The sequence below is a fragment of the Neodiprion lecontei genome, chromosome 4 (genome assembly GCF_021901455.1).
Source record: "Neodiprion lecontei isolate iyNeoLeco1 chromosome 4, iyNeoLeco1.1, whole genome shotgun sequence".
NCBI lineage: Eukaryota > Metazoa > Arthropoda > Insecta > Hymenoptera > Diprionidae > Neodiprion > Neodiprion lecontei.
In genome coordinates, this window is record NC_060263.1 from 26,531,599 (window position 1) to 26,554,573 (window position 22,975).

Genomic DNA, 22,975 nt, shown 5'->3' on the forward strand with positions numbered 1-22,975 from the left:
CTTCAGATAAGGCGATAGCAATATAAGCTGCGAGGCAAAAACGAACGTATATCGTTATAACAAAAATAAAAGTATAATCCAAGCCCTGCACATTACGGGCCAACGAACGCGGCTTGTTGTACGTACATTCTGAATGCGTACATGAGTTAATTCGCAATCGCGTGTACACCGTATGAACGCGTGGACTCCATCTTTCAGCTAGCAAATTGGTTTAATTAATTGTTCAAAGAATACGGACGATGCAGTCGCCTTTGAAATTGTATGCACGGTACTGGAGGCATAGGAAAAACAATACAATTACGCAGCCCAATTAAATACATATTATTATACAGCTGGGTGGAATCGTATGTATATCAACTGCATGGCATACGTACGTACGGCGATACGTATCAGTCTCACAAACGTTTTGGTAAACTAGCAATCGTATTCAACTTCGTATCTAAAATTCTAAGTACAAAACAATCCGCCACGAACAGGACACAAGCTTATATTATATTATATTATATTATATTATATTATACCCTATTCATATATCGTACAATTATTTTCGCACGAGAGACAGTCGGCGAATTATCTCCAATCAGGGGGTTGTAGGGTACCTACATCGTATGCATTACATATCAAGTTACTTGAAGGTACATTTCTGGCCATTTATTCCGTATGCGTTACGACACGTTCATAATAATGTGGTACGACGTTATTAGCCCCGCAAGACGTTTTCTTTTTTTTTTCAATTTTCTTTGTTCAAGCAGATGAAAAAAATGAAATTGTAACAGCTTAATTTTTTTAATTCTGTCGGTTGAATTTTACACACGTTGTTGTCGGTTTTATAGTTGAAATAAACAGAATTACATGATGCTGCGGTATTATAATGAGCAAAATACCAAACATGACGCATTTAATAAGGAATATCGCAAGTAAACGAATGACGTTGTAATTACGTTATAACAGTAAGCATAACTGATTAAGAAACGATCTATGTATGTATTTACATACATACTGCCTCTCGCGTGAATGTTTTTTTTACTTTTTTCTTGTATTTCGTTCTAGTTTTTTTTCTTTTTTTTTCGTTTTTCTTTGGTTAATTTTTTTTTTCTCTTACAGTAGTTGCCAGTGCCAAACGCACCAGCTATGGTGCAAAATGGTTTTTCACACCGTATCAAAGATCGGACTGACGTCCATAATAATATGTATGATTATTACATATACTGTAAATAATTCATATATAAGTATATGTATTATAGAAGTATGGTATATATATATATATATATATGTATAGTAATAGAACACATTTAGAGTTTGTTAATTTTTAGCAATCAATTTTGTTTTGATCACAAAAATTTCACATCAACAGCTGTGTTGCGTATAGGTATGACAGTATAGCGGTATGTGTAATATTATAAATAATTATAGCAGTTGATAATGATAATAAATTTAAACAGAATTTAAACACAGTCGCCAAAATTGTATTAATAGCACATCTATGACAATAACGTACGAAATTCAAAGTGTAATTTAGAACTTGAAAATTTTTTAAACAATCAATCTGCAGTTTATAATACTCGGCATTCAGGAAAATTTTCACATTTTCTTCTAATTTCTAATCAATTCTTGCGATATGAACAACGTATAACGCGATATATGTTATTGAAAATATACCATATACGTCGACGTGCAAAAGTTTATGGTACATAATAATAGATATTTAACTTTATACACATAGTTGTAATAGGATTATAGGTATGTACATATCACGCGGGAATTTAACAAATTTAAAATCAATTATCTAGACCGGTTGTATACAATTAAACAGTTCCTAGCCATGCAATGACTTGAGTTATAAACGGAAATTAAACGACAATTAGACCTATCATTTACCACGAAGAAGCGGACGCTGCACGCAGGGAATAGAATTCGCAGGCAGATCTGGGAAAAGAAATCCTATTTCATCGACGCATAGACGGTAAATATTTTACCCGCCGCATTAGCATCGATTCGCTGTATTTGCAAATACCTCGAAATCACCTGCGAGATTCTTCCTACACGGCAAGAAGAAATATTTACCGCCCATGCTATAACTGCGTATTCTCTTCAATAAACTGCCACGTCTCGCATTTCTCGGTGTGAGCGTATAATAAATTTTAAATTATAAGGTTTTAATTATTCATACTCTCACACCTTGAAGTTTCGGCACGCTGCTGCCTCGTGGTCGAGAAGGCAAGGTTTGAAATAATAATAAAATATATATATATGGGTATAATCTTCGAGTAATAAATGAATTGATATAGGAGATGAATGGTTAAACCAGGTTTTCCACACTACGTTTTATCCCAATTTTTTGAATTCAACTAATTCCTTTACTATTTTCAAAACTTCAATTTTCCTTCAACTGCACCACGAAACACTTACAATATAATTGATAAAATAATACACGAATATTTATAATACTCCAAGTCACGTTACAGGCAGTTTTTTTTTTAATTTTTCTTTTTTTTAAAATTTTTTTTCAACGTAATTTGCATTATACTTGACACCAAACCACTCATAGCAATTTATTGAAGTACGAATGGAACGAAATTTATTACTTAATCTTTATTGACCAAATATTAGTGCATTTTTCACTCTTTTATTTTGGCCTCCAAATACCTACAAACGTGCGTCAACATGCACTATACTCGAATACTCTGTAGTTAGAAGATGTCTCGTCGTTATTTTGTACAGCAGAACAGTTTTGATAGCACAAATTAATTATCTCAACGACATATTTTTATGCTGATTTGAATAGCTAACGTAAACACTCTACAAAAAATTCTATGCATAGGAATACGATTAGTATACGTATCATTCAACGTAATTAAATGCGATAGATGTATGGATTCAATATTGTTTATAGTTGTAAATCAATGCCACGTGTGTATCAGCGTTGCGTGGTTTATTATTGAAATCAAATTTTTCTTCCCTTCTTTCTTGAAGCAAAATTCTCAAAAATAATAACCCGTTATCAGTTATGCCCAATCTGGTATTAAGTACAATTTATTTAAATAACATGAAAGGTTTTTGATTTTTTAACCCTCAGTTTCTTACTTTCTTTTTGTTCAATTATATTTGTATATTACAGATGTACGTATATTGGTTTATGGTTTATGGTTTACCCAACGGCGAATAAGTTCACGCTTTGCGGCTTAATTGTTGTTACCTGTTCGTTCAATTTTCCACAACCTTATACGACTACAGCGTATTGTGCACCACCCCTTTCGTACAAATCTTACAGACGTCCTTCGACACTGATTGTAAGATATGCTGATCAGCTCGCAAAAATTCCAGACAGGTCAAATGAGTGTGAAAAAAAAAGGACACAAAAACAGGTTTGTTTAGATCGTGTGAGGCTAAGCACACAAGCCCATGAGCGAAAATGTCTCGGTGAATAAATAATTCTGTTAACGAAGAAACAAACAATACGATTGCATGTTGCGAAAACAGAGGAATAAGTGACTATTAACAGCGTTACGTCAAACGAAGGAAAAACAGATCTGATAGCGACGTCACTGGTTTCGCGATTTGGTTCTTTCGTTTCTAGGTCATTATGTTGGCACATCTTGGCTGATAAATATACCGCCGCCACGTCGAAAAGAAAACTTGGCAATACAAATTCGAAGTTCTAGCAAAAATCGCTTTTAATAGTAATTAAATCAATGAACAAGTTGAGTGCTTTGATGAAAATTTTCAAAAACACATATACGATATGCCTTCAACATATGTAATTATATTTTCCTCCGTACCACGACGGTCACGGTTTTGCGATCATCAGTGTTTAAATCTTTTTCTTTTTTTATCATAATAGCAAATATTCAGTCACGCTTAATTTAATTAAAAATATAATTAGCAATTAACATCAAAGCTCTTTTTCCAAATATCTTGTATAGCAGTAGCCTACTTTACAGTTGCTGTGGGATTGATTTTTCATTTTATCATAATTCGCGATTATTCTTAAACCGTTGTATTATTATGTATTAAATAATTCATCGTTATTCTTGTATTATCATTAATAATATCATTAGTTTTATTTTATTTTATACGTTTATATTAATGTGTATTATACGATTCGGAACAAACAGATCTTACACCGTCGGATTCTTTTATTACAATGTTTTCCTTTTCTTTCTTATTTTTTCTTACTTGTTCCAATTGTGCGAATGATTTTTCGATTGTGCCCCCGTATAATATTATAATTTATATACATATCTATGGCTGTGATTCGCGCGAATTTTTATTCATAGATCATTTTTAGCCGTTCCACGCTAACAATACTTCCGACGTATATTTGCAAACGTCAAGCTACAACCGATTGGCCCGTATAATTAAACGATGTTAAAGTCATTCAATGAAGCACAAATTTCAATTTATTCTTGTAAAACTTCTTTTCGTAATATGTATGTAATCCAAGCTATTTAGAACTGTAATCTGGGCTATTGCCTGGCTTTAAATTCGATTCCAATACATATGCACACGCGTCACGTGTCTATAGCCGCGTATTTATTCGTAATTAGAACGTTAAACGATTCAATCGATATTTCTTCCTTTTTTTTTATGGTTTTTGATTTTTTTTCTTCTTTTACTGTTTAGCAAAATTAACAGAATTCAAACTATATTATTATCCATCCGATAACAGAAAAATAATACATTTTAAAGGGTAAAAAAAAGCCTATTCAGATCAGGCATCTATAGTATAATGTATATAATATGATTGAACCGAAACTAATTACTGCGAATGAATTATTCTATTTTTTTTTTTTTTTTTTTAAAGAAACGAGTCACCGTCCAACGTGCTGCTGTTAAACATCGAGATAAACATACAATAGGCACTAACTATATATACTATTATTTAAATATCTTACGCCAGTAGTTGACAAGTGTTCCTCGCTCCTCGATAATAATGAAACTATTTATGTGTTACCCCTACCGAACAATTTTTAATATGTCTCGTTTTTTATGCGTATACTTTTTCGTTCGTACATACGGAGTAAAATACGATGACTATAATTATTGCACTGTAAATGAAGTGAAAAATTTTTGTTTCGTGCGAACTGTATAATGTTAATTGTAAAATCTACTCATCTGAAAATTTCTAAATTGTACTCTGAACTGTATAATGTAATACGCGCGATTACTGGAAGTAACTAATATCATCGTATTTTATTTTTACTTTTTTTTTTTTTCATTTTTTTCTGGTAGAGGTGCAAAGTATAAGTTTAATTATCGGCGTAATTATTGGTGAAATCGAATTATTCACTCCGAGAGCTTTCCTATACGATTTTATTACACGACGTATCGTTGACGATATTGTTGTAATAATTTTTTTCCAGCCTTCTTTACGTGTTATATGTTGGAAGAAATCGACTTTCAACAACGATTCGATATTCTCGACTGCATACGTTGAGGTTGAACGTTACTCTTTGCTACTTTTTACGGTTCCTTTGCTACTGACGGAGCCTCCGGCTGGTGTGGAAGGCTTGGAGTGTTCACCGGAAACGAGAAGCATCGGAAGACCGCCGAGAACCATGCAAGTCCCCATGCAGAGAAAACAGACAGCGTAGCTGCCGGTTACGTCCCGCAGATACCCTAGAATTAATCGTCATTGTCTCGTTATTGAAAGAATATACATATGCATCGGAGCTTGAAATGTATAATTCTCAATACGCCATTACGTAATGACGCAATTAAGGTAGGTATCGTGTTTACTCTAACAGAAAATGATAAGGCCTCAAGAGGAGATACAACAACTCACTCTTTGTATAATTGTATTATTATTTTGTTTAACACTATACTATAGTTTTTATCGATGCAACTCTTCGTGACCCTGTAACGTTTTTTATACACATACAGATAATATACGTTGTATATTTCATCGAGTAATCGCGGGATCAATTTATTGCACAAGAGACAATGTTTTTCTGGGCCACGTATTAAGTTAATATCTTGATCTACAACATAATTAGCAGATTAGGTACGATGTGTACTTGCATTTTTCACCGATGATATTTATTACGTTATTACTGTCCGTGATCATTCGAATAATAAATGTCACGTTGAAAACATTACATTGAATTTATTATTCTCAATTTCGGAACCAGATCTTTCGTAGGTGATCATATATTTATTGCCGTATAATAACGTCGTTTACATTGGTATACGTCTTCAGACAATAATCGATCTAACGATGTTGTTCACGAGGCGATTTTACATCTACAACGTCAACATCGTACGACGCTGACGTTACTTATTGATAGACAAATAAAACACTCACAATCAGCTGTTGAGTTACTTTTCTATCTAGTCCGCAGATGGTTGAAAGTATTAATTGCGACGCTTGATGGTCGATTTTTAATACGTTCGATAAATTTATTCACGTTTTTCACGGTTATCTCAGTATCCAATTTATCCAGCAAGCTACTTTACACGTGTTTGCTACCAGTGCTGTAATATTTGACGAAAAGCGAATGGACAGTAATTTGTAATTTTAAATTCGTTGTTTTCACTCGATTATACAACCGTTTACTAATAATCATAATAACGTACATCATCTTCGTCATTACGAGTGTTTCTCTGACCTTGTCTACCTTGGAAAGGGATAATGGAGGAACGGTTAATTGGAAATCCAAGTCTTATATACACGCGAATAGAAACAAACCGAAGTTACAGATATAATACTGCAGTATTTCTCGCCGATGACGTATAACAACGAAGCCAATTAAGTAGAGGTTCGCCCAGCTGGAGTAATTAATTAGTAGGTTCCGAAGCTTTACCGATAGCGTGCTTCTGAATAAATAAAAAATTGTAAAATTCTCTCGAGCGGTTCTCAGTAATCGTATTTCTACGGTTAAAAGTTATACGTAGAATTCTACAGTCAAAGGCTTGACTCGCATTTTTCTCTCATTTTAGAATCAAAGAAATACAATCGAGGAATTTAATTTATTCAGCTAAAGCGTGACGCAAGTCAATTTTTTTTCCATATCAGCTGCAGACGCTGCAGTATTTACGGCTATCATCTGTTTATAACAACTGTCTGATTATATACCTAGTCTCGACTGATAATTGCACGTATACTAAATATAAATTATCGATAAGTTGATTCCAGACGAGACTTTAGAATTCTACCTTTCAACAATAGAGGCTTTCAGCGAGTCTAGTATACAAACCAACTCTCAATTTTCTCCCACCTTAACTTGTGTCGTTCGAATTCTCTCAGATTCTCTTCATCGGGTAATGAAAATGCTATTTCATTCGTGTTCACTGTCGTTGCAGCAAACGACATTTTTTTCTTTTCCTAAGTTTTCATTCAAGATTTCTCCACATTCAAATCAACCATTGTTTTCACACACTACCAATTACCGCAAGCTCGATCCATAAGGGGACTGTGAGTCCGGTCGAAATTTGTAAAACCGCCAACTTTCTAAAAATATCTCGCGTAGGAGAGTTAACGAACTCGTGTATCGCAAAAATATCGTTTCATAGGGATAAACGAGAGCCGGTGCCAAGCGGATAGTTTACGTTTAGCTGTAATATTGGAAGCCACCGAGTGTTTCACATTCCTCGATGTGCTTCCGCTCACGTGTTTTAGCTGTACCGATTCCTGATCAATAGCAGTCGTGGCCGAGTGGTTAAGGCGTCTGACTAGAAATCAGATTCCCTCTGGGAGCGTAGGTTCGAGTCCTACCGACTGCGGGCTTTTTTTTCCTACGCAAGTTTTTATTTCAGCCGCCCGTTAGATGATCCACAAAGCTCGTTTTAAGGCTTGAGAATATGGGATGATTGATCGTGACTGCGACGTCGGTTTATTGAAAAGTATCCTGATTTTGCACAGTAAGCATAATTTTTTATATTTGTTGCTCCGATGCTTTCAAACTTTTTCTAACGCACTGCAGTTGCATCAGCTGATATTCAATTTTACCGAACAGATGTCGAAATTACACGCTCTAGTAACGCCTGTAGTGAAATTCAAGAGTTTTTCGCAGGTACAATATACAGAAGGCACCAGACTGTTTCGTAATTGTTCTGATTATTGTACAAACAATTCGTTGTGTGACCCGTAAGAAATCCAAGGACCTCCGTGATCGTGAACTGCGTTACAATTTCACTCCAACAGCATCGATTCTTGCGGTATAGCGTAAGTGTGTTCGTGAATTTTTCCAAATGTGCCTAGTCCCGGCAATTACGTGATCAGCTTGAGGTCAATTGGAGCGTTCACTTTCGTCATCATCACGCTTTAGCCACCTTTCAGACAATTAACAATTATTGGGATACTGAAACCTGAAAAATCGGAACAAAATCAACCACAATAAAGACGATGAGAAAATTAAATTTGGATAATAATAATGCCTAAAATTTATGAATAAATTGTTTAAGCCAAACATTGTTTGAAAAATTTGTAGGGATTGTTTTTTTCTTATCGTGTGAAATGAGTTGGTTGATTTTACTGAACACACATGAATTTTGAAAGAATTTTCTCATTACATTGAAATTTCCGTGTTCAAAGATTTTAAATTTTGAAAAATATAGGAAAAATCGTGAAATTTGGATATGTTTTCGTAAAAACGTTCTAAATTACAATTAAGAAGTTCCCAGGGCATTGAACGAATAGTTTCGTGAATACAGTTTTAACAAATTTTCGAAAACGGAAATTTCAAAATACTGAGAAGATTCGTTAAAAATCCATGTATATTCAGAAAAATGAACGAACTCATTTTACGTGATAAGAAAAAAACAATACCTACAAATTTTTTAAACAATGTTTGGCCTAAACAATTTATTGATCAATTTTAGGCATTATTATTATTCAAATTTAATTTTCTCGTCATCTTTATTGCGTTCGATTTTATTCTGATTTTTATCTTATCGTAAAGTATTTAATATTCTCGACGAAACTCACTTTTGGTTAAGAATTTATAAGCAGTACATCCTTAAGGCTCAATTATATAAGATAGTATAAGTGCTGTAATATTCAGGTGCTTGTATTTCAGCGTAATCCTTTTAATCCCAATAATTAAATACACCCAGATTTTGTAGAATGAAATGGTAAATGGAGTAAATATTTTCAGACAATTTTCGTAAAATATCTACTCGGAATATTCTTCGAGGCCTCAATTATTATACTCTGTGCCTACGCAAGTACAACATCTTAATTCTGAGGAAGCGACGTATTAGAACCGCGGTGACGAGTCGCACACTCTGTAAATTTTTTCCAAGTATCACTGTGAGAGATCAACGCCACTAGAGGATCACCCCGAAATACGAGCTGACGAAGGAATTCAAAGAGGTCATTGACTCCGTGAGGTGCGGCATCTTCCGTATCTCTCTGTCTAATTCAAAGCCGCGGTAAAATTCTTTTCCTGGATCAATAAAAGTGTTGAAATTATACGAGTAAGAGATTTTATAAATCAAATGGTCCAAGCTTTATTGAACGAGAATCAGCGACACGAATGTAAAAAGCTGCTTGAATCCGACTTAACTTACTAAGAAACCGCTAATCGTAAGTTTAATTAATTACAAGATGCGAATAAGATTTCATTATAAACTATCGTCATTTCTCCTAAATTAGTGACCTCGATACGTTAAGCAAGCAAACTCTGATTCATGCAAGAGTGAGTAATGGTTGAATCGATTTACATTGCGCAGCAATTGGCTCCATGGGATTCGCGTGATTCGGTTCAGTGTAAAATAGACAATGTTACTCACAATGTAGCGAATTGATCTATCAATGCAACGGTGATTTTAGGCAAATCCGTTCCAGAATGATTTTAATTATTAAATCGCGTACACTATGAACCATACTGAAACTGACATTTTTCAAGAACGCGGATTCGCTGATTAACCCTGAATTGTAACCAATTTCTCTACGCATCAGTAATTGGTAAACGGAGTTTAAGAAATTAAGGTATTTTTTTCATCTCTGTAATCACGGGAGCAGCTGCCTGCTCTTGTTTTCTAATTGCTATAGCTCTGGGGCTTCCGAGTTACGAAAATATCGAGCAGCTCGCGAATGCAAGCATATCGGCGCATTGCCGATTCTTCGTGGCAGAAAATTATTTTTTTCAAATGATTTGTATCAGCCTAAAGAATCATTGGCAGATAGTTTTTAGACAAGTTAGAAATTGCAATGGAATACCGTGTCCCATTAGCCTTTTGAGTCATAGTGGTAAGTATTCTTACCACCTATTTTATGTCCATTTTTGGTATATTTAGAGAACTTTTCAACGTTTTTTTGCTATTTCTGGTAGTATGCTAATAGGTTTTCAATACTCGAGACCAATTATTGGGATATGGTTTGAATTATTATTGTTAAAAACAAATTGACTGAAAAAAATCGTGAAATTTGAAGGAATAATTCATTGCCGAGAAAGTTACACCTCTACACATGTATATGTTTTACATAAATTATAAGCTTCCGGGGTCGCTGATTACGAATCTGAAATCGGATTTAAAAAATTCAAGTTAGCGGATCCAATAAAGCGAGGAAAAATTTCAAATTCACTATAATCCGGAGAAAAAACTATGTCCAGGAGTTTTTGGGGTCACTGATTACGAATCTAAAATCAGATTTCAAAAATTCAGGACAGAAAATCCAATCAGCATCACCAAAAACTTTTGCATAGAGTTTTTTTGACCGTATTCGATCAAATTTCAAACCTTCCTCCAGTGTATTGGATTCACCAACATGAATTGTTGAAATCTGATTTCAGATTCGTAATCAGCAACACCAAAAACACAGAATCTTGTTATGAAAGCTGCTACAGCGCAATAATGTAGTGTGACTCAAAGAGTTAAAGCTCTGTGCTTTTGTATGAATCACGTTCTTAGACACGTGGTTTTAACGGTGAGAACAAGAGTTGTATAAATTCTCATGTAACTAGTTTCATTCCGTAACTAGTTTCTTGTATGATTAAAACCTCATCACGTAACTAGTTTCGCAAAGCAAAGTGAAACAAAGAGGAGTGGAAATAAAATGAAAAGAGTCAAGCTTGCAGGTAATAGCGGTTTGTAATAGGTTTGCGACAAAACCAGGACTACTACCACATATTCTCCGTACCGTATGATATATGAAAACCCGTCGAGAGCAGCAAAATATTCCTAATGATAATTAAGGCCAGGAACTTCGCCACGCGTTTGATTCATGTCAAGAACTTTCATACACACATACTGTGTATGAACAGACAAATATCTGACAATGAATGGAAACGGTGGAATCCGGCGAGAAAGATTCTCTTCCACGTGTGTTAGAAACGCTGAAAACAATTAATTGAGCCGAAACCAGCATAGACCGAATTGACGATACCAAAGACAACCCTTGTACATATGTTATACATAAAGTAATAGACATGTAGCACGGATCCGTGAATAAACCCAAGATCAATACCGCGTCAAGATACTGTAACGAAGTTGTATCCACACCCCTTATACACCCTGGCACGGCTAATACCGTTAGCAATGTTTATCCATCGTCATTTGTCCATCTATGTATACGATTGCTCAGCAAACAGATATTATTGTAAAAACGGACAGTCTCGAGACTTTGACGCGAGAAAACCTTTTCCCCACTCGGGCCGAAACGTCAACAATTTATCGATTGTTCTGTTTTAAATAATGACCTCCATAACCAAGATTACCATTTCAATTCAACACTCTGAGGTCAAGAAAATACTATTCATCAAAACCTTTTCCATTTACATCCATTTTGCCCAAATTTATCTTCGCTCCGAGATTCCTTCGGTTTAACGTATCTACTTCAGTTACGCAGGGAGAAACCTTATATTCCGGTACGCGCAGTCCCAGATTGTCCTTGATAACAATACAACGGTGACGCACAGTAATGTTAATTGATACCTTCCCCGTCCGGCTACCATCTTCTCTGTAAGAAACAAAACGCAAGTTCGATTCTATGCGAATTATGTAACGATAACCGGCGATGAAGTTGAAGCGAGAGAATGGGCGTCGTTGTCACGTAATTCGTATGGAATCGAACCCGCATTTTGTTTCTTACCGAGAACAGGGTAGCCGGATGGTTAGGGCACGAATGAACATTACTATACAAGCTAACCAAATTCTCATGTCTAGCAATGAGATATATTTACTTTACCTGCCAGCGGTGGAATGGAGATGCCACCCACGCTCTGGAACATCCTAACGAGACCGTAGCTGGAGGATATCTTATCGGTTCCGTACTGGTCCGCAAGCAGGACCGGCACGAGAAGGAACCAGCAGCCGAGGCAAAGACCGTACATCCCAACTGAACATGCCAGAACGTAGAAAGAATGGGCCATCGGTATGGCGAGGACTGCAACTCCGGCACCCACAATGCTGCGAACAGTTAAAAAGAGTGTTCAAGCTTCGGTCCGTCGTCAATTACATTTGAGAATGGTTGAAATTGTATATTAAAATGTCATCGAAGCAAGAACTAAGGTTATTTTCATCGTGCGCTCAAAATTATATTCTTTAATTGCGGTAGAAAAATGACTTTATCAATATGTTAAAGTAACCCGACAAACCTGAACACTTTGCCCAAAGTAAGTCTGAAAGCGTTTTGTGGACACATTATTGACAAACTTTCAATTACCGATCGCTTTTACGATACGTTATATTTACTGCAACATGCGAAACGCAAAGTTTTGCCTAGCATTCAACATTTCACCGGCATTTTTGCTGTCAACAATTTCCTTGGTAAATGAATCTAACTAATATATGGTAACGATTCAATCTTACAATTAGTCACGCAATAGTTTATATTTGAACCAACTTTCACGTGTATGTAAGTGTTGTTTTAGCTAAGTGCCCCAGTATCGTGATATCTCCGCTTAAGCGAACGACACGATCAGTCAAATGATTCTTAATTTATGGTTACCTGAACGGTAATGAACCGTCGGTAATTGTAAAAGTTGAATCCGTTGGGAATAAGTCAGTGCTACTATACATGCGAACTTCAAAAATTATCATAATCATGTATTTCTTGTACAATACGTAAGAGAGTTGTAACTTTTACCCAGATTATTTGCAATTGGAATATAACTGTCAAAATTGAGAAGAGAGTAAAAATATACGGTATTGCGAACCCCACTCATATTTCCCATTAGGGCAAATCTATTGGAAAGCTTTATTCGACCTGGTTGTGTCCTTGATATTGTTAGATTAAAGAGCCTTACCTTCCGATGTATCCTTTTCGCCTGTCGAAGAGCTGCAAATCGGATAACCATCCCAATCCGAGTCTTCCACAGAGATCAAGAACGGCAGATATCGCAACGAGATATCCAGCTTCCGTTTTGGTATATCCCGCGGCATGTACGTACGCCGGTAAGTAGTAAAGCATGTAAGGACTACCGGTGGACATTAAGCTTACGGACAAGCACATCATGATGAATTGAGGATCCTTGAGAAGCGACAAGTCGATGTAGCGGGTGATTTTCTGGGCGAAAGTCTTCGCCGGCTCCTCGGGCAGTGGTTGATTGTTCGTTACTGGTATTTGCGTGATGACGGGAACGGAGGATCTCAGAGAACGAAGGGAGGACCTCGCCTTGTAAACGCACGTTGAATCCGTCGACAGGTCTTCGACGCTGTGAAGAATGCTGGAGCTACGGATCTTCGATATCGGTTTCATTCTCAGAGCCTCGCCCATGATGTCCTTCTCCTCGTCGCTGTCCGTAAGTTCTACGGCCACCACTCCGTTCTGGTGAAAGAGTTCGTTCAAAAGATTGTGCCGAGTAGTGGCGTCGTTTGCGAAGAGGAGGTCGAGCTTCTGCTGCTTCGACGGCAACGGCTCCTTGACCACCTCCGATTTTTCATCATCTTCGTCCCCTTTCTCAGCGTGATCCTCAACGCAGTTGTCCTCCAACGGACGGTAAAGGGTCGCGCTGACGCACACGTGCAGCATGCAACCACCCAGGAGGAGTATCGTACCGTGGAATCCAAAATTGGCAATAAGCCTCTCGATCAACAGAGGGAAAACAAAGCTTCCGGCTGCCGTCCCAGATACGCAGATACCATTCGCCAGGGCGCGATGTTTGTCGAAGTACTGAGATACGATCACGATTCCCGGGGTTGTCGAGAGGCCTCCTCCTATGCCTGGTTCAAGAAAATCCATTTCGTTTTACAAAATATAATTTATACGGGACACCCGCGTATTTCGGAGAGAAACCGACTGCCTCGCTACAGAGTTCATGGAGTATATACGTTCGTATTAATCGTCCAAAGCGGATCTTTCCTCGGCCATTGAATCGAAATCACCAATTCTCTGAATTATATAACAGCGGCGATACGATACGGCGTTATGCAAACATAATTATGTACGTGTAAATTGTGAAAGTTCGGAAGGAAGTTTGTTCAAGCTTGTTACGATAAGACGCTGATTGCAACTCCAGAGGAAAGCCCAATCAGATCGCGAGCACGCATGAGCTTTTTTCGGAATTTCATTGAAGAACTATGTAGGGATAAAAATACAGAGCAAGTCTGCAACGGAACAGTCCGAGACCTTGTTTCAAGTTCTGTAGCTAATTACTACGATATCGACCTGCCGTTGCTGCAAACGTTTGCGGAGATAGCTGTATACATACACACACACACATACACGTGCAATGTGACCTTGGCTCTCAGGGTCGAGGCCTCGTGTAACATCCACCTGTATTTACGTCATCGCGAAACAGGGTTATACCTATTCGTTATACTCTGCGACGAGAGAAATGGTGCAATTTTAACAGAAAATATACGAGTTCTTGTAGTACCGGGGAATTGAAAAAACAAACGGAGAGCAGATTGTGCAATGTAAAATGCATACGTTGATAATTGTTGTCACAGTCAATACTCTTTGTTTTCTTTCGGATAATCCAAAAATCCATAGTAATTCTATTACTCAGTGAAAACTGATCGATCAAACTTTATTTTCGTTCAACGAACATGTTTCACAGATCGATTTGATTGAGACACAACGGAGTTGTATAGCCTCTTCAAAGTGGAACGCGATATCAGACCCGCTGCTTGAATTCTACAGAAATCTGAAACACCCGACCGATATCGATGTACCCGTCTTCGTTCTCAAGTGACATTTTGGATTTGAAGAGTTTGTAACAATTTTCAAGATTGCTCATTACTCCGGCATATCGTATTAGATTTCATATTCTTTTTCAAGATATAAGATGTATACTTTACGTTCCTCGCAATCTGTTAAATCTGAGAACTAATTACTATCGACGGTGATTATCCAGCTATCATCACACGTTTCACAAAGTTTATTTGAGAGTCATACAGACTCAATGTGTTTGAATAAAAATTGGTTAACTTAATTTTATACAGCACTCGACCGTTCAATTACGAAGCTTTCACGTTCAAATATTTACTTGCGCTAATATTGATCGTGCTGATCTGTGATACTTTTTAGTTTATGGGTATAACAATTATAAAGCTTTGTGTAACTTGCGTATACATAACTCGTGGACTGTATGTATATACTATGTCAATAAGCCATATAGGATGTTTTCATGATGACACTAACCAGTCAATACACCAAAGGTGAAGAATAGATGAACCAGACTAGTGGCAAAGTAGCTAATGGTTAGTCCAAGAGCGCAGAAGAGTCCTCCAACGAAGACGACGGAACGACAACTGTACTTTTGGCACAACATGCTAGTCACTGGAGCTGTAATCATATCAGAAAGAGCAGAGTTTGAATCTTAGCACAGTACCTGTATATTACGTAGATGATCATGTGAATACAGATGTATTGTATACATATATATAATGTGATATTATGAGTATATTGTATGCATCGACAGGATACGTCGCAGTCTAGAAACACGTAGAAATTAAAAATCGATGTACGTATACACATAGAACAAAAAGTAAAAGACCAAGAGTGACATATTGGATAAAGGTTTCGCCACAAGGCGAACCGAAGCTTCGCGTCGTGACGCCGTGAAGCCTTGCAAGCTTAATTCTTGGTACATGCATACACACATACATACATGCGTACATGCACTTTATGCACGACCCTATATTGGTTATACTCTTCGTCGTCGAAGAGAACGCATAGTGTAAATAGATCAACGTCGGTTGGGAAATTGAACTAGAGACATTTTTGAAAACAGAGATAATAAGGAAATGGAACAGTCTTGAAGTTTCGTCAATTGTAAGAAGGTATAAAGGTATCTTGACTGCATTTTTTGGAAAAAATTAGGGGGATTTTGAATCCTTCTCCCAATGTAGGCGAGGATTCGAGGATGAACACCCGCAAACTCAAAATTTGGAAAAATAAAAAAATCCATTTGAAAATTTTAGCAGTGTTATTTGTGCCAATCATGGTGAACACGAATGAAACAATGACTTTACTTAATAATAGAAATGATTGTGAGAAAAATTTAAATAACACATACGAGGATATCAAAAATTTGAGAAAAGATTTATAATTAGAATCTTAAACGCTTAAACTATGGTGTTTTTGATCTGATTCCAATTTTATTGGGCTCATTTTGCTCGCCAGCCGAATCCCCGCCAACTGTTTAAAAAACATTTAAAAAATCTTGTATTATATATTGTATATAGTACAGTTGGAACATGCAAATGTAATTGCTGCCGAACATTACCTAACATTGTTGTACCCTACTTAAAAAAATCTATGTTTATCGACTATCGAGATTACTATGGGTAAAAACATTTTTAGGCAATCTCTGGAGATCTGTATGGCAAACAAAATGAGCACGAACTTATGAGAATCGGGTCCAAAGTATCAGAATTTAAATATTTTGAACATTCCATTTATGAAGCCTTATCTCAAAGTCTTTATGCATCTTATTGTTAGCTTGTATTATTCGAATTTGCTTAAAACCATGTCTATTGCATGGTAGAGATGTTGTTTCATTTTCGGTCACCGTGCTTGTTTCAAATAACATTACTCGAAATTTTTTAACGATGTTTTCTTTCTGACGAAGGAAAAAATCAGGCCTTATCTTAAATTCCCGTACTTTTGAAACTCTCTGACTATCAACTCTAATGGTAAATACGGCACGTGATATTGTCATGGATGGTACGAACGTGGACGGAATTTCTTGTGAGGGTTGGGCGGTTTGTGGTAGCCTCGCTGAAAACATCGATTACCTCAAATAACTCGTCTATGCGGTACCGTTGCATGACTGGCCGGCAGGAAACTAGACCCCAGTCCCCGATCGTTCGCAAACGCACACAGTTATAAAAAAACACACACCTGTAATATCTACGTCTATGTATAATGTATAGGTAAAAATCTATAGGTTACAATGCCAGCAATGATTAACTATCAGCGATAAATTGTCAATTGGCATTGGTGATGCGGTGATTAACACCCAGTTCCTCCTGACTCTTTCATTACTTCAAAGATTTTCAATTATCGCTGTTACGCTTATAATTCAATACTCATAATCAGTCCAGATATAACCGTGACCATAATTTTTTAATACAATGAATAATATGTTTTCTTTGCGTAAGGGCGAAAACTGAAATTGATTAAGAGCTAATTCATCTCGAGCTTAATGTACTCAAATGAAAACAAAAATGTTGAATCCGATTTTTGAGATTGTTTGGTTGCTGCGCGAATAAATTTGCTTCACAATTCCCGTCTCCTTCGTCAATTTTCCAGATGTGTAGAAAATTATAATCCTACAACAGTGACTCCGTATTAAAATTGACTGTGTAAGGATCCGCAGAGAATATAATTATATAAATATTCTTAATAATGAATATCAAATTTTGTAGGAGTAAATTTACCGTTGATCTCTAATTGAATCTCTAATTGAAAAATAATTGTTCCTTTATCACATGGAAGTTCATTTTATAAATGGAGTTATCAGTTCGTTGTACACAAAGTTGCTCGAATACCGGTCATTATACCTATAATTGCGAATGACTTTAAAAAACTGTGTGAACAGTAGGTATGACTGTGTCAACATATTCTGGTCAACTTAAATATATGAAACACAAACACACAGATAAAAAAATCATGGAAGTTTGGCATTCTATTATACGTACACGGGTTTGCCTATATTTTTCACGTAAGTTTTTATTGATTTGCAAAGCATCGCGATAATCCAGAAACTTGAGAACTCCCGTTAGCACATTCGAATGTTAGTGAAGGAAAGTGAGGTTGTCGATTTGCAATACGTGCGGATGGTATGAAAAATTATTCTTATCTTGACGTAAACCTACTACGCATATCACCTTTGATTTACGTGATGACACGAATTTCAATTTGTGCGGTAGCGTAATCGCCGCGGTGTAACAAAGCTGTGAAAAAAGTAGAAAAAAAAATTCCTGTGACCCCGACGTGATTTGAACACGCAACCTTCTGATCTGGAGTCAGACGCGCTACCGTTGCGCCACGGAGTCCTTGTAGAAACTTGATTCACTGTCAGAACTTGGCTGAAGAATTATTTCGAATGTAATGATACTCGGCTCTAATCTCATCGCGATAACTAACCAATCAATAAATCGACAAGCAATTTCGCAATACGATCGAGATGTCAGATTAGAATTTGAATCAATTTATTTTCACATATTTCTGTAAGATAATTAAGAAGATAGAAAAGTTGTTGACCAACGGTTCCTCCTGTAATCCTTAGGTACTTTTTATTTATTTGCTTATTTTTCTTATAAGAAGTAAACTTTTTTTTTATTAGACTTCTCAGAAAATACAAAAGGAAAAGTGAAACCGTATTGACACAACTCTCGCAAATGAATTGCGATGTACTTGATCATCCAAGGTTACATTACATTTGCAGCGCGTATTTCGCAACGATTGACAGTCTAATTTGTGCTTGCAATAAAAACTCCAATTTCTTCTTTTTTTTTTCTAACAAACGATCGCAATTACTGTGTCTATTTTCTCCTGCAGCACCGACCGAATCGTGTAACGTTCGTCCAGGACGGATCGATGAATTCCGCAACTCTACCAATCAGCCATATGATTCTATGTTTGATACAGATGTGCTACACATAAAAAAGTGGCATAAAAAATTGTCACGATAGGCAAAAACTGTAACCGTAATTTCGTCTGATTACTATCAGAGTCGGCGTACGATTAACTTTTGAAGGTGAATGGATATATTTGTGGCTCTACCAAATAACAATTTCAATTATCCGCAGAAATGCAAAGAAATTCTATCAATTCGGATAACACAGTTTTCTTCTGTATTACTTAGAAAAAATTCAGCGAAAACGCTGCTTTCAATCTCGGTAAATTAATCTTTGTTCAGGGGCGTACGTGTCGACACAATTCAGGCCATCATGTTCAACGGGTTGACACAAAGAAGGTAATATGTGTTTGCACGCGTGTCATTGGACCCTTAAGGGTCGCTAGACTTTACACATTATTTACACAGTGCGACATACACCGCTGAGGAAATACACCATTTCATATAATTTATGGTCTTTGCGACCTGATTAAAATTTTCCTTCCAAACTCGTGCGAACTCAACGTTGAATTAGGATCAAAAATATAGTGAGGTACATGATGAATTACCTAACGAATTTTCTCATTGTCTATTTCTTGACTCGTACACGTGATAACCTGCAGTTTCGCTCCGTCCATTTGGCAAGTACCAGTTATTGACCCTGTCCCAATTATACATCATTTTTGGTTGTATGTGTTTGATCCTTAGTTCTAAAATCACAAAACAATAAATTTGTAGTATCTAACCCTCTAGCAACTGGTTGTAATCATCGAGAAATTCACAATTTGTGCCGTAAGTTTATGATTTTGAAAAATAAAAGAGTCATTAATTGGGGATAAACGTGTCGATAACTGGTAGACATACCTTACGCAAGGTATCTACTACTTCGCAAGTGGACTGATCAGGCGTCTGCATTGATCGTTCGTGCGAAGACGTGCATAATTATGTATAACACATTCTGTGATACCGCAACGCGCAAATGAATAGATATGAACGTGTCTACCGAGTAACGATTACATGTATATAAGTATCTCGTTCTCGCTCCTTTCCATAGTCCGACTTTCCTTGGACTAAAAAAGTAACGCAACCCGGCTTACTTAATATTATCAGAGACACTCAATAATTCATACCCTAAAGAAATTTCATACCTGGTTAAAAGAACGTATAGGGCAATAGCTCAGATTAATATGCTGAAGTATGTAAAAACTGACAGTCCTGTATCAAATTTTTCCAGCCAGAAATGCCACGTTATGTGAGTAGAAATTTTGGAGATTGAAAGAACAACAATTTTCTTAAGCAAGCTGCACGTGTCATCAAATCATGATAGCGAAAATCCGCATTACGCGTGCAAACGATTCTGCGTACTTGTCGTACCGTTTCCGCAAAGCACAAATGCAACGCGGCATGGCGTCCTGCGCACGTGCAGTTTCATAATGATAACATGCTAAAACAACCGCCGGGGCCAAGGGAATTCGTCTTGAGGCAGGGCACTCAAGGTTCAAACGCCCTTTGGCGGCGTAACTTGCGGGATTAATTTGTCTACACGGAGATCAATCCCGATCGGAGAACTCTCAAAAGTTGCAGGTGTACGTACTACGTTATAAGAGGTCGATGACGTTGCAGTGTACGTATAAAAGATATAAGAATATGGTTGAGAGATGAAGTGTGGATCATTGCGAGGTGGCGTAGGTATGAAGATTTTACGAGGCTCTCGTTCTGTTTATTATTATTATTGTTGTCGTTGTTGTTTGACGTTTTGTTTTTTTTTTTTTTTCTTTCTCTACGACGCGACGTGTCTCTGGATAAGAGAATGAACTCACCCAAGGCGAGACAAAGACACGAGAGAATCGCCGGTATCCAAGAGGCTACAGAGGCCGAGGAGTCCCTGAAGGTCTCCATCACCTCGACGTAGAGTACTCCGTAGGACTTGACGAGTCCCGCGACCCAGAACTGAACGAAGAAGGCCCCAAAGACGACAACCCATCCGTATCCACCGTCGAGGGGTATAAGGTTCGGATTCTTCGGCGGCGACACCTTCTTGGGCTTCTTGGCCCGAGGGCGATACCGTGATGAGCGAAGCTCCCTGGACTTGGCGATCAGGGGCCTCGCGGTAAGGCTCGAGATGGTCAGGAGGTTGTCGTTGTCCTCGTCCTCGATCGTCTCCGGGGGACTGACGTGCGGCGGTACCAGCGGCGTCGAAGTCGCGGTGACCTGGACGAGGAGGGACCCGGGTCTCTTCGGGGATGGCATCCCGTTGTTGAGGTCGAAGACCGGGGCCGAGTGTATCGAAAAGAGGGATCCCAGCTGGTTCTGCTGGTTCATATTCTCGTCGATGACGGGGCCGACCGCCTCCTGAGACGCGGTCGCGGTCGGCCCTGACCCGAGTCCCCGATCGACCATACGACACGATTCTTGAAAGCTCCATTCTCTGGGCAGCGACATTTTTCTTCGATTCTCTCGGCGTAAGAACCGAAATGCATTGGAGTGGTTTTATGGTTATTCCCTTCCTGCGTATAAACTGTTTATTGTTGGGCTCTCGGATCAGTCACCGGGGTCGTCGACGAACACTTGCCGCTCAGCTGCTGGCCTACGGGTGACTGTCTTCGCGCATCCAACCAACCCCGCTACGCGTATCAACCAGATACGAGAGGGTGTAACAACAGCCCGAACTCGTTAACGCGCAAGCGCACTTCAGTGGCGCTTCGCCATTTATTTATACCGGAGATCGATAGGGCTAAGGGACGAATTTTATTACGAGACGAAGATTCCTTCGACTGGGGACCACTGCCCGATCAACCCCTGCACGTCGTCGACTCCGCAATTTTCCACGATATTTGCATATCTTAGGAGATAGCGGGGTTCGAATGTCTAGGAATAATATTTAAACGATATAAGCTGTAGACTATAATTCTCTCTTGCATAATTTGCTAATTACGCACTACGGCAATCATCAATTTTTCAGTCTTTCTGAAAGGGTCTCTTTGGTTCTTCACTTAAATCCTGAGAGAGGGGTTCGTTTAACCCAGCTTTCCCCTAATACGCAGATAAGCACATGTGCCAATCGGACGTAGCCACGCGGCAATGCGCTCAATTCTCAGGAAGTCTTCTATCCTGCAGGTGTAGGTGATTCTTCTGGAAGTGGGGGGATCGTTGTGGGATTTAGGCCATGGACAAACCTCAACAAGGCTCGCCATCGTTATCGTTGCGGATGAGAGACCGGTGATGGCTGTTTCGTAATTGCCTTGTCAGTCTCGCGTTCTCGAGAAGACCCGAAACGTAGAAAAATGCAAGCCGGTGACTGGAAGGATTAATAATAAAGGAAACGTTCTCCATCTCCTTTGATATATTGTCAATGACAGAGAAAATCTGGATCATTTCGAGCATTATGTTATTCAAACCTTGAGGATGGCTTTTTTTTTTAATTCGAAGATGGTAAGATCAAAGGGTTGTTAGTGTCTCTTTCTCCGTGTCATGTGCGAAGTACACGTGATCCTTGTAGACCCATTACTCTTTGACAGCCCGTAATTCATTGGATGATCAATGTTGCAACGAAATTTCGTTAAAATTTATAGCTTGGAAGTTGAATATTGAAAAAATGTCACTATCCGCATAACATTGTACCAAGTAGTGCTTTATACATTACTTTGCCGAATTTGGGCCTGCAAATTTAAGGCGGAAATATGTGCATGAAATATATGGTTATTTGTGCCAACAAATAGAGAAATTATTGCGTTGTTCTTTTTCCAGTCAAAAAAAAGGAGACAATCTTTTATTTCGAATTTGTCGTATGTATTTTACAGACGAATATCTAGGTAGAACTTAAAGACGCAAATGAAATGAATTAAATAATACCTTGAAGGTTTGAAAAGTCGTACATACTTCCTGATTTTCATATTCCTTGCATTCGGTGCTTTATGGGATCATTTTTCGTATATTATGGGATATTGTGATACTACATAGAAATGTATTTTAACTGTTCAGCAGACGATCCGTAGAACTAGTTTACTTTCAGTCCACAGATA

At 37.7% G+C, this 22,975-nt stretch overlaps 1 protein-coding gene and 2 non-coding genes across 3 annotated transcripts; 1 reads left to right on the forward strand and 2 right to left on the reverse strand.

Annotated features, from left to right (window-relative positions):
• Window positions 1-649: 649 nt before the first annotated feature.
• Window positions 650-21,566, reverse strand: LOC107220569 (monocarboxylate transporter 12). Its single transcript, XM_015659225.2, has 5 exons — window positions 20,774-21,566; window positions 15,530-15,673; window positions 13,191-14,106; window positions 12,131-12,351; window positions 650-5,619 (listed from the first exon to the last, which is right to left on the reverse strand). The coding sequence occupies exons 1-5, from the start codon at window positions 21,393-21,395 to the stop codon at window positions 5,447-5,449; spliced, it is 2,076 nt and encodes a 691-aa protein (XP_015514711.1). The 5' UTR covers window positions 21,396-21,566; the 3' UTR covers window positions 650-5,446.
• On the forward strand, window positions 7,641-7,722 carry Trnas-aga. The gene has a single exon. It is a non-coding gene; the product is annotated as a tRNA-Ser (tRNA).
• Trnaw-cca lies at window positions 18,319-18,390 on the reverse strand. Its single transcript has one exon. It is a non-coding gene; the product is annotated as a tRNA-Trp (tRNA).
• Window positions 21,567-22,975: the final 1,409 nt, after the last annotated feature.